General features: G+C 46.4%; 1 protein-coding gene across 8 annotated transcripts in view; it reads right to left on the reverse strand.

Annotated features, from left to right (window-relative positions):
• Positions 1-13,403, reverse strand: part of ARHGEF26 (Rho guanine nucleotide exchange factor 26) — a 99,156-nt gene that overhangs the window by 15,932 nt on the left and 69,821 nt on the right. For all 8 annotated transcript variants that reach the window (XM_072344950.1, XM_072344948.1, XM_072344949.1 and 5 more), the window contains 2 exons: positions 12,063-12,119; positions 8,461-8,621 (listed from right to left, as the gene is read on the reverse strand). In XM_072344950.1, coding sequence (XP_072201051.1) covers positions 8,461-8,621; positions 12,063-12,119 — 218 coding nt within the window. The remainder of the gene's footprint in view (positions 1-8,460; positions 8,622-12,062; positions 12,120-13,403) is intronic.

Raw genomic sequence — 13,403 nt, forward strand, 5'->3', positions numbered from 1 at the left:
TGGACGGGAATTTCCAGAAATGGGGTTGAAAAAGAAGTGGAACAACTTCAAGCACAGCATTAAATCACCATTTCCTCCTCTAATAAGGGAAGTACAATACCGGAATAAGTTCAAGTAAATAAAGCGTGAATGGTTAAGCTAATAACAAAGAGAGCTGAGCTGTACGTGACTACCTTGTCTCACTTGCTTCAGTCTACCACCAAGCCCAAACACAGGATGGAAACAGAGAGAGAGGAAACAGAACCCAAAATCTCCTTCCCTGCTGCTCATCCTCTGTTCCAAAAGGGAGCCCCTTTGACCTCGGAGAGCTTTTCACTCCTTCTTGCCCTTGTAATTTTATTGGAAAACAAATGCCTTCATTTCAACAATGCTCATTAGGAATGTTCTGACCCTTTGGGGTATAAGGGCTCCAATGAATTGGTATTAGAGCTAATGTGGGTCATTAGAGCCACGTAACACCAGTGTGATGCAAAAAAACATCTAAAAGTTATTGAAAATCCCTCTGGTTCTTTTCCTGCCTGCAATCGTTACAACCAGGTAATGTGCCAGGGTAAACCAGTTAACTAAACAACTGGCACGGAGCACAGCAAAGTAACACAAATACTTGGAACACACCCCACTCAGACACACTGATGGCTGCAGTGCCCTGCCAGCCCCATTTCACTCAGCCTTCCTATCTGCTCCCTGTTACGGCATGCTGACCACGCGTTTGATCACGGTGGGCTGGAACTGACACTTCTAAAGCTTATTTCTTGCTTCAGCAGGGACACCAACAGTCACAATAATGTTAGGAGTCAGTATGAATGTTGCTTTGTAGGAGATACTTTAAAAACAAAACAAGAAAGGAAAGAAGGGGCAGAAAAAGCACTCCCATGTCCCATCACCCTCAGACTGCACTGAAAGAAACATTACTGCTGGAAATCACACGCTGAAGATGGACTCAAAGTCACCTTCCCAGCAGTCACAGTGCAGCCACCAAACCGTCCCGAATCCCTTTTACTTGTCATAAGGATCAGTACTGACTGACTCAGTGCCAATTTCACCGACTACAAATTAGCTGCACTCTGCTCTGTGACTGTTTTTTCTCAGCAGCAGGAGGACCTAATAAAGCATTTACTGCCAGACCTTCCCAGCTTAAAGTGAGTTCCATTGAAGTGAAAGTCACACAGCATCCTAACAGAAACTGCTTTGCTTTGCCCTGTGCTGTTTCAGAGGAACATCCCATCCGAAATACGCTGAAACTCTCCCTCTCCTAAAGGCTGTGTGCCAGACCCAGCAGTGCAGATGTCATTAATTTCCTGTTTGTTCCCTCTTCCATCTCGGGATAGAGAAGCACGAGAAGCACTGCACTACACAGCAGCACTGGGGCTGTCCCGGCCCTACGGCAAGTTTCCCCCTTCCAGTTTTGGAGTCTTATGTGAAGGTTCTCCCCCCTACACACATCATTAGTAACCCATCCATCATCATGTGCAACAACATCCCAGGCTTTGCTCAGGCCGTTTTCTTAAGCAAATTCTCCCTCTTAACTGGCACTGCTTCAATCCCTACCTGCTACACACAGCTTCCTGCAAAGCCAGGGCTAAGCCAGCTGAGCACAGCAGCACCAGCACAACGTGTTACACTGCAGGACTCAGCAATGCCTCCCTTAGCAGCACCAACTTCCCATCGAACCCAGCACAAGTGCTACTTAAAGGGATGCAATGAACAAATCAGCCAAGTCAAGGTGCTAATATCAGCTATTTTGCTCAGTCTTTCTTTTCAACATTTGCTCTCCCTTCACCCCTAAATAAAGATAATAAGTGAGTTGGACTTACATTGTTACCAATGCTGTCTTATTACCTGGTTATATCAAAATTAGGCTGCGCTGGGCTAAAATTGTCATTGGCCATGAGCTTCTAACCAGGCAGCCATAGAAGAGTTAGAAACCTGTTACCTGATACCAAAGCTGCTACCCAGGAGCAAAAAGCATCTCCTGCCATCAAGGCCACTCTGAATGTGGAAAGGAACCGCGACCTGCCCTGCCGGTTATTTGTTTATTTATTTGTTATTGGCTAAACCTGTGAAGTCACAACAACCCGTATTTCTGGCACAAGGGCTATAAAGCAGATTTAGCTTCACAGTGCTTTTGGTGTTGCCCATCCCCTACAATTGTGTGGTTCTGCCACCTTTCTGTGAAGCTATTCCTGTCTAACACCCTTGATTGGTTACATGCCCAAATGTGTGAGCACGTCAAGCTAAGGCCTGGCAGCACAGAGGAGAGGGGCCAGGAGCTGGGCTGCCCTGCAGCAAGCAGTGCAGCGGGTGAAAGCCTGCCCTGCAGCCACAGCCCCACATTGGTGAGGTTATCCGCCTGCTAGGAAAGCTTCTATCTCAGGGATTCATAGCTGTGTATAGCTTTAAAATCTCATTTTAAAATAGCACACTGACCCAAGGGTACAGGAGAGGATCCAAAGGAACACACACGGCTCCTCCTGCTCTGACAAGTGCACTAAACACAACCATTTCCAGGCAACGAACAATGTGGAGCCTTCCCAAAGCCGTGTGCTCCCCATGCACACAGCGGGGCTGGCAGTGCTCACTGCCCTCACCAGCAGTCTCTGCTCAGTCCCACCAGAACTGCCTGCTGCTGCCCTCCCTGCAGCCTCGCCATAAGGAAGGCACAGATTAAGAAGTCTGAATAACTGCTTGTATGGGAACTGCTGGGTCCCAGCCTGAACCACTGATGGAGCACCTGGGGAAAGGACCCAGTCAGCCCTGGCAGCACAGGTGAAGGCAATCCAATGGTGTGGCTGGAAGGAGTGGAGCCTGGCTGCACCTCTGTTAGACCCCATTTAAGGGCTGACTGCCATTGCAGTAGGATTTTTTTCTGGACATCCATCCTCTGTGGAGTTTTCCCCCGCAAACCTGGAATCTTCTGCCATGGGTGAGCAATATTCTTCCCTTATAGCACCTTTCTATCATGCTGGTCCTTCCATCACCACACCGTTGTAGTGAGGCCTTTCCCATCATATTGATCTAATTATTACACTGCTGAACATCCATCAGCTTTACTGTTAAAAACATGCAGATGAATCCAGTTTGCCTCTTTTACGCTCCCTGCAGTAACAGCAAAGCTGAAAAGTGGTGCAAGGGCTGTAACCAGAACAAACCCCGTGGGGCCCAGCACCAAGGCAGAGGAGGGTCCGTGCAGGTCAGAGTTTCAGCTGAACAGCACTGCAGGAGCAGCCACACAGCACCTCCTACTAAGCAGCTGCTGGCATTAAACTGCAAGCACCACTGCTCTGCACAGCAATTGTCCTTAAACACAGACACACACATAACTCCCTGCACAGCTCAGGCCACAGAAGAAGAGCCAGAGGTTGCAGGAATTCAGGAATGCTACTGCTGGCAGAGCTCTGTTAAACTGAGAATACATTCAAGCAATGTAGCAATGGGTTTCAGCACAAATGAGTATTACAGTGGCTGGGAGCTCTATGGCACAGCTCTGGTGATGCTGGCTATCAGGGCCATCACCTGCAGCATGCTTGAAATCCCAGCTCCAATCAGTATCTCAGCACAGCTCCAGCTGGGGATTATTCTTCAAGATATTGTCTTCCAGAGCTGCACATCGTCTGCAGACAAACACGGTCAGGTCGGCCCAGGGAGCTTTCTCAGCTGCTGAAAGAACTCTCCAAACAAACAACCCCTCCACATCAGAGCTGAAGAGTTCAGCAATTAGTGCTGATGTCCAAACAAACCGCGAAGGAGGAAAGCTGACAGAACACCAAAGTGAACTCGCTGCCCCAAGTCATCGGTGAGATATAAACGCCTGAACGTGTTCTGTCAGCACCTAAAATTTAGAGAAAAAAGTGGTATTTGGACTCACAGCTCTTAGTGCACCCTTTGGGCTCCCTGCAGTCTCCCAGCAATCAAAAGCGATCCCTTCAGCAACAAAGCATTTTTAAAAAAGGCAGAAATCAGAGTAAACTCAGCAGTTCTCCACACACTGAGAACCGGAGCCTCGCACTGAGCCCGGTGATCAGCAGCACCGGCTGTGGGTACACAGTACCACACAGCACACAGTTCCTGGGGGAGGCTTTTAATTCCTCGTCTGCCTTTCTCTGTCCACTGCACACAGCACTACCACTCAGCCTTACTGAAAAGGGAGGCATTTACCCACCTGGAAGCCTCCAGCATGAGCAGCCTTCCCTACAGGAGCAGAAAATTGCTCCCCAGACACGCTGCAGTGTCACTGAGCCGCCTGGGAACCAACACTCAGTGGCACCAGCTTCCTTCACAGCTGGCTGCAGCAAGAACTGTGATAATGTTGGACTGAGGCTGTCAGGCCACGCAGGAACAGAGAATGGTACTGACTGTTACTCCACTCATACAGGGAAATCCAACAGGTCAGCTGCAGCCTGTGAGCAGTTCACTGTCATTACAGCTCACCTGAGTCACCTGGGGTCTTCTCACAATCCTGCAATTGTTATTATTATTATTATTAAAGTACTTGGCTTATTTATTTATTTATTTTTGCCCTCAATCTCCCAAATAAATTAACAAAACTGCATTCTCTAGAAGCAGTGCTTCTAATGGCTGTTAACTGACCTAATACAGACACGTCCTCAACAAGGACTGACACCAAGTTATTCCACGGAGAAAGATGAAGGTATGTCATACATAAGGATACTGGAAAAAGATGAAGCACTGATCTAATTTATAGGAGAAGCAACTATAAAAAGCTTACCTGGACCCAAGGACATACACACTGGAATTTAATTTAGGTACTCAGATGAGATGCTGAGCTACCTCACAACCCACACAGTTTTCTCTGCTGAAGTCAACATGCAGAGTCAACAGTCTGAACCTGTCCTGGTAAGCTCTGTCTGTGCCCTTATGTGCTAACTCTAACCTCTGCATACCCATAAGCCTTCTGCTGCCCAAATGGCAGAGAGAAACACGCCAAAGCTCTCCACCTGCTCTGAAGCTGTGGCTTTCACCTTCAGAGCAGCTGCTGCTCGAGACGTTTCCCTCACTGCTCCCTGCAGCAGCTCTTTCCCAAGAGCCTCTTCCTGGGAACCTGACCTCCCTGCACCACATACTGAGGCTGGAGGGAGTTCTGACTGCTAAGACTGATTGCACAGCATTCACACACTGCACAAGCTTTTAGTTCCAAATAAGCTGAGCCACGGCACACCCATCAGGTTACATCTCAGCATAACAGCTCTTGCTGACGCTGGATGCAACCCGTGTGATTTTGTGCCCTGCCAGCCAGGAGCAATCACATTACATACACAGCAAATACACCACTAAGGAGTTAGGATGTTTTAACAAACAGACACCAAGTAAGCTGCGTGCACAGTTCAGGCCAGCTCTTCTTTGTTAGGAGCACCCCAGTGACCTCCCAAAAGCAGAGACCATCTTTACTGCCTGCATTCATCTTCCAACAAAGGCAGTGTTGTTCAGTTACAACAGCCTCGTCATGCACAGGGGCCTCTCCTGGCACTCTGGAGAGCTCCCACTAAGTGTGTTCCAAGTCTAAGTTTCTACATATAACTGCTAAGCAATTCTGACTGAAGATACCACTCCTACCCATCTGCATTCTTCAGCCTCACTAAAGGTTTGTCCCTGCAAACCAAAGCACTGATAGCTGCACCCAGGCACTCACAGTTCTTTGGTCTTTTGTTCAGAAAAGTAAGGACAGCCTAAAGCAGAGCACATCCAGTGGCACAGATGCCTGATTGCATTACTTTTCTATAACAAAAGGATGGGTTTTGCTCCTGTGGAAGACCTTGGGAACACAGAGTGGCAATGTGGACGCACTGAGAAAGAGGCTTTTTAAAGTGCCTTTGCATTATTTACACGAATTTGGCTGCAGAAAGCGAGCACATTTTGTTATAGTTTAACAGTGTTGCGTAACTCAGGAAACAAAATACGCTTTCGTTTAAGTTTAAAAAGGGGTTATGAATTCTGATTTCACTCCAAGTAGCACTAAATCAAGTTCTCAGCCTTTACACTTTCCAGACCAAAAAGAATAAGAATATAATTTTAGGGCAGTGTGGGGTTTTCCATTCTTTTTTCCCCTCCCACTTCCTCTGAGGTCTACGAACCAAAAGGGTTTTAAAGAATTCCCCTCATATACTGCAATCCCCACCTCTGCTATAAACATTGTAACTGAGAAACTCAGAAGTGGATTTAATGGTTTTGAAGACCCAGGCACTGAGAACAGGAAAAACAATCACAGCTTAGCTTTACTGCTACGTTCCAGTGCTTCTTACAGAACCAATTCAAAGCAGCAGCAAAGTCTCCAGGCTCGTTAACTTCTGATTTCTATTAAGCTACCCAAAAAAAGGCAGCAGTTCCCCCCTCACAGATGATGTTTCTGCAGACTCTAGCAGAAAATCAGCTCGTGATACTCTACTTTTACAAGTCACATTGCAGACAAGCAGAAGTCTTTAAAAGTACTATTCCTAGAAAATAAGGGCTTGGATAACCTGCACCTCTGGCAACAGTGCTGCCAGACGGTTCTCCTCCCTGCAGTGGCTGTGGGATCCAGTAACAGCCAGCTTCCATCAGCAGACCTCGACTGTAAGTAAAGGAGATGAGCAAAAAGCAACAGGGAGATGCTGGAATATAACTGAGTTAAGTTCTAACGTATGCCAATCACATGGCTCCTACCAGAGCTTTTCACTTGACATGAGACCCTCTAACATACATGCTCCATGGAATAAAATCCTATTACTGCATATACTTCAGAAGACATGAATTCAAATCTCTGCACAACCCATTTAACATTCCACAGCATGCGTGGCTTTGGAGAAATGGGAGCCAAGAAAGGCTGTCACCAGGGCTTAGGACATGGAACTTGAGAAGTTCTACAAAGACAAACAGGCCTGGTAGAAAGGAATTCAGGAAAACACGATTCCTGCTAGGACGCCAAGGGGACAAAAAGGAAGGGGACTAAAAGAAAGGTGGGTTGTGACAAGGCTGAATCCAGAAATACCCCTGCCTGGCAGAGCCCCCTCCCACCCACTGCCCACCTCAGAAATGAGGCAGATATTCTGTGTTCCACAAGGAAAGCAGGGGCACCGACAGTGCAGGAGATCAAACAGCACCTTATCCTTCAGCTTCAGTTCAGACTGCAAATAAGGTGCCAGAAAAGCAGCAGACACATTTCTTTTTCAGTTACATGGGCAATAGCAATTGAACGCCTGGTGCTGCTATCAATCACACTCAGGCAGCAAACAGGTTACCATGAAGCAAAACCTCACAAAACAAATTTCTGAAGAAGAATTTGACATATTCCTAACTCTGGAACACACTGTGAGTGCACATGTACATGCAGAGGCAATATTAAGTGACAGTAATTATCAACAATAATAAAACAGGCCTGAAAGTATTTGCACCTCAGAAGACCTGCCAGCACTTCCTCCTGTCTGGCTGTGTGTGTGCTGCATCCATCCTTTCATTGCTGACTTTGTAGGGAGGAAATTTAAAAATGAACTCAAAAAAGGAAAGAAAAAAGCAGAGCAGATCTGAGCAGCCTCTGCTGCCAGGTGCTGTGGATGCTCAGCGCTGCTCCCCTTGCCTCTGCTGTTTACATAGCAGATAGCAGAGCCGCACAGCGTGCTGCACATTGAGTACCAAGCAGAAAGTAAACAGATTCAACTCATCTAGGACAAAGCTGGCAAGAGTCAGCTCCTAAGGGCAAGTATTAAACTCCTGCTTAACTCTGAACAGTTTAATAGGGGCAAGCTAAGTTTAATTTGATAGACTGCAGAACTAAGTATGGCTGCTCAATGTTTCAAGATCCAGCTTAGGAACCATTCAGAAATGAACCATGCTTATTCATCTCTTGTTCAGCCTGCCTGCAAGCTCTCCTCGCTGAACTGATACAGTCAGAAAAGTAAACAAGTGTTCAACTTTAAGAACAGACAATTCCAGCAAGAAAAGATTTGGTTTTTCCAAACAAGGGCAAGCTGCCTCTCGGGACAAGAGGGGTAGGTAAGGCACAGCCTGCGAATGCTACCACATATCACAAACAGTACTGACCAAAGCTCTCCTACACAATGAGCTGCCTGCCAGGTACAGCAGGAAAATACAATCCAAATCAACAGAGCCCTGGTTGTATTACATAGGCAGAAATCTGTGGCTGGTAAAATCCAAACTGCAGCTCCTGTATTATGCTAAGGCAAATCCTTAGCACTGCAGACTACAGACATACCAGTGCAGAGAGAACCAAAGTCCATTCTAATTCAATTACTGCTTTACAACAAGTGCAACATCTGACTGCACATCCTTACATCCCAGGCCTAAACCTTCCACAAAAGCTTCACCCTGGTGGCTGTTGCTCCCTTTTGTGCTGACAGTGAAGACGCTATTTTGTATGCTACGTTTCATTTCTTACTTGAAAGACATTTTGATTATAGGCAGTCACCCTCAGCTACAACCCTAAAACAGTTTTTGCATTTGTACACTTACTTTTTACTTGCTTCATAAACGTCTGTAATATTGGAGAAAAGGTGGTGGCTCTCCGTTTTGGTCATGGTGAGGCTCAGCTCTCGGGAGTTTTTAAACATCCGGATCAGAATCTCCAAGCTCAGCAAGTACGAATGCTCAGAAGATATCACTTCAAATATGGCCTGCAAGGTGGAGGGGTGAAAGAGAAGGGTTACCACTGAGGAGGCTGGATCCCTTCTGTTTGTGGAGGGAAGCAAAGAGAAGGTATTGGATGCGAGCTAAAAACACAAGTTTTCATTGCCACGAGCTCCATGCCATTAACCCTTGGAAATCAGTGATCTCACACTGGGACAAAAAGCCATATTAAGACTTCTAAACTTCACACCAGTGGTGATCACACCCTGTTCAGACTCAGAAGAGGCTTTTCTGTTTGTAATTTAACAACACGTGCATGCTTCTGTGGCCTGACCGGAATCGTACAATCAGTAACAACTGTTCAGCAGCCAGACTCAGCTGCTGCCTTCTTTGAAGAGAAACTGATAAGTTATTTGCTTAGAAGCATTCTCGGCTAACAACTCTGATTACCAAGAATCTGCAGAAAGCAAAGCCACTTGCAGAATGCAGGACTTAGACATGTGCCAACATTGGTACCTTGGCCACTTTCAAAACTCCCACTTAGGAGATGATGCCTGCAGCAGGGCCAAGCGCAGGGCTGAGCAGGCAGGAACACAGCAGCCCATCCTTGCTGCCATCAGCTACCAGATCCCAGGCACTGGGACCACACAGCAGCCTCCAGTGCCCGCTGCCTCCCACAGCCAGCCGGCTCTGTGCTGCCATCCCACTGCCCAGAGGACACAACCACGTCTCCTCCCCCTGCCGGCTGTACCCACAGCAAACCTCCAGTGGACTCTTGGACTCTGAAATCCTCATTCCACAGGACACGTCCATCTCTGACAGGGAAACCTATTCAGCTTTTAGACATCTTTTACTCCTCCAGGCTTTGCTGGCTGTTAGTCTACTACTGTTTTTATACATATACATATTGTGGAAAAATACGAAAACATTTCCAAGAACACTTCTGTCACAAGCTCCACCAAATGGCATTTGTCACCAGTGTGGCCCCCCATATAAAGTTAGCATGGGATAATGCTATCAGCAGAGCTAACACAAATTTGTGTTATAACTGGTGTTCACACTTGCGTATACCACTTCATTAGTTATTTGCAATTAACTTCTCCAAACACCCTTAAATGACAGGGGAGAGCCTAACTTGAAATGCAGCACCTCAGACTCGAGTATTTAGAAAGGACGATGACCACAGCTCCATAAAGACAAAGAGGGAGAGAAAGGGAGTGAAAGAGGGGAGAGAAAGAAGGAGAGAAAGAGAAAGGTCTATGAGTGACAGTCTACAGAAGGTGCTCACTTAGGTGGTCTGATGCTCTAGAGAGGCTCTGCTCTTCCATAATCAGATATAAAAGCAAGAAAGACTGCAGGCATGCTGAAGGCAGCCTTGCTAAATAATCCCAGCCTGCAGCTGAGACAAACATTGCTGGGTAAGAACAAAATTAAGAAATTCCTCTGGGGACATTCTCTCTTAAGAGTTTGTTACAGTTTAAGTCCAGAGAATCCTTCTGCTTATTGAGATAGGCTTCTGATCAAATACAGTTTCTCCTGGATAAGCTGAAATTCAATGCTCCACACTGTACCTTCAAAACATTCCCTACCCTTCTAAAAAGTCTTCTTCAGAAGAAGCAGCAGTTTTACCTCAAGCCCTTAAAGGTTGATCAGGTTGGACTCAAACCTTTAAAATTCATTGGCTTCACAGAAAACCTACAGGGACACTGCCCACACAAAGAAGGAAGCCCAGCCAACACTGCTCAGCAGCATCACTCCATCCTCCTGCCTACCTCAACATCTTCTGGAATGCAGGCAGGGATGCAGCAGCAGAGGGGTAACAGCTACAGCACCCTATGTTATTCATGAGAGCAAACACTGCTGTGCAAGAATATATGCAAAGGTGATGCTTACAATAATGTGAAATTGCCCACCAAGCGCACTCGCCTCAGCACCCAGAACACAGGTGTACAGCCACTCTGGCAGCACATGGACCAACTCCCAGGGCTGACTGTGGGCAGAAAGGAGCCTGAGAAGGGCATGGGAGCCTTCGCCCACCATTACATTTCCAGTCTTCACTCTCTCAAGCCAAAAAAACCACGTTTCTTTGCAGTGACAATGTATTATGGGGGCAAAAATAATATAACTCTAAAAAGCAAACTGAAGAAATAATAAAATAATCAGTAAAGGTAATTTTAAAGAAATAACATGACCTGACAGTACAACTGCATCATAAATATTCCTTAGTTTCACTCTGAAAAGACAGGTCTCCAATATTCAAATAAAAACCCTCAAGCTGAAACTATTTTGGTAACATTTTAAGACTCCGTATTTAAAAGACAGCCGAAGAATGTGTTATCTTTGAGGGGATGCAAACATGGCTCCAGGACATACAGACCACAGGCTCCTGGAGGACACGAGGACCAAAATAAAGGCCCCGTGACTCAGAGCTTCTGAGCAGGAGGGGACAGAAGAGCGGAATGCAGAACCTCAACTGCTCATAGTCTATCTCAAAAAAGCAAAAGAAGTTAGACAAGGAAATGCAGGATAATTAAAGACAAACAAAAGCCCCACGGTCTGCATCACGTGGATGCCATGGAAGACAGTTCTGTGTCTGTACATGAACACCACAGCTGCAGGTCAGTGCTGAAGCAGGGTGTGAGGCTTGCTGCACACACCTGTGTGCAATGAGGGAAGCCCCACGCAGATCTCACCCTGCTCTGCTCACCAACGTGTGTCCTGAAGCGAAATGAAGGTTTTGGAGCAAATGACCACAGCAGGTAATTCTGCAGTGCTGCTATTTCAAGAACAAAACAGCAACAAAAAAAAAAACACCCCAAACCAAACCAAACCAAACCAAGACAGAACACTTGTTTGTTTTTTTACTTTCTCTTGTAGGACATACCTCAAGAACTGCAGGGATATAATAGCTGGCTAGGTCAGGCTATTCCTTTCAACACCTTTCATTCTTTTTGACATAGCCCCTGTAAGCAAGGAGAGAGGGGAAAGCAGATAAAGAGAACAAAAAGAGCAAAAATGGAGAGAGGCAGAGGGACAGAGACAGAAAGGGACAGAGAGAAAAGAGAACTGCATCAGTGACTGCTGCTGCTTCCTGTGCTGCTGACAGCATGGATGGATGCTCCCACACTATCTCAGTAAATAATATTTCAGGAATGCTGAGGCAAAAGCTCCCGTTCAAAACGGTTCACAGGGTGAGATGCAGCTGAAGGGCAACGCAAGAAGTTGCCCTGTGTGCTGCCTCCCACCTCTGTGAACATAAGGTTAATGTTACGCATATGTTGCTCCCAATGAGCAGCACCAAGCAGGTGCCCTGCTGCACGGAGCACACTGCATGCAGCACAGCTCTGATCCACGGAGAGAGCAGGCATCCCCCAGGGCAGGGAGCAGTGCTGGGCTCCTCTCCTTCAGAACCAACACAGAGCATTAAACCAGACATGCAGTGCACCCGAGTTACCAACATAAAAGAACATTTTCCTTTAAAAGAGTACCTCTTGTCTCTTTCTTTCTTCCTGGCTGATCGTTTCTGACAATCCATTCTTTTTCACCTAAAAAAAACCACCATAACAATTAATTCATTAACACATTTTGTAGAAAAACGTGGTTTGAAGACAACACAAATCAAATATGCAGAGCTTTTCAAACACTGTGAAGAAACAATGTAAGTACTGCATTAAGATTCACAAGTACTTAATTCTACTGGAGAAATGCAACCATGAGCCTTCAGAAATAAACATATAAAGATAATGTGTAACATTTGATAGCTCCAAAGAATACGAAGTAATTAAAAACCAGCACAGCTCTCCCATGGAAGGCCTCCAGCACAACTGCGCAGGCACGAGAACTCTTCTCCCCTCTCCAGTACGTGTGTCAGTCACGACACCTAACATCACAAGGTGCATTTTCTGCACTGGCCTGAAACACATTAGTATCTTCATTTGTGAAACACACCTTAAGGTCTTTTTAGACAGGTTCCGGTTGGTCAAAATTTCTTCTGGAGGAATCTTTTCCTTAAAAATACCTGCAAAGTCCTGAGTAAGTGTCTTGTGATGCTACCAGCCCCAGCCCTATGATGTCTAACTTCTTTAGTGAGTCGTATTTCTCCTCCCTCCGTGTCCTACAGCCAGACCAGCCATGCAGAGCTGGCCCCATTGCAATTGCACAGCTGGGAGTCACACACTCCACTACCAAACCCACACCACGCTTCTCAAGTTGATTCTTTCCCAGTGTGAACCACGTGCCAGGAGACCACTGACCAACCCAGGAGGCTGCAGCACAAGGAGGAGCTGGCTCTGTGCACATCCTGGAGGACCCCATGCAGCAGCTGCATTTGGACAGGACCTCAACTGCTCCTGAGACACTCAACTGGTGCACCTCCATCCTCACACTTTCCTCCAGGTTTCTCCAAAAGCTCCTAATGGACCATCAGCAGCAGCTTGTTCTTCTCCACTTGCTCTCCTGCACAGCAGCCCCCACAAAGGTAGGCAGCAGGCTCCCCAGTGGGGATGGCAGCACAGTAATGGTACTTCATTTGTAGCAGATTGCTTGGCATTTCATATGACAAAGAAAATAGAAATACTCCATTTGTGTATTTGAGTAACTGCTCTTCTGAACACATCACCATAAGCGTACAGTTCAAGCACCACGTAAGAACCAGTTAGCTGACTTCCTACTGACATACCTCTCCATCAACAACCAGCAAGCTTAGGAGTGCTCGCTAGGAAATAAAACGACTGTTTTTTGGATATCACGGAGGGCTTTTCTAAAAATATGCTGACACAGGAAATACCTATGAAGATATCCAAGAGATTACCATGCTTCCTGTTAATAGA

Source organism: Excalfactoria chinensis, chromosome 9, assembly GCF_039878825.1.
Source record: "Excalfactoria chinensis isolate bCotChi1 chromosome 9, bCotChi1.hap2, whole genome shotgun sequence".
Taxonomy (NCBI): domain Eukaryota; kingdom Metazoa; phylum Chordata; class Aves; order Galliformes; family Phasianidae; genus Excalfactoria; species Excalfactoria chinensis.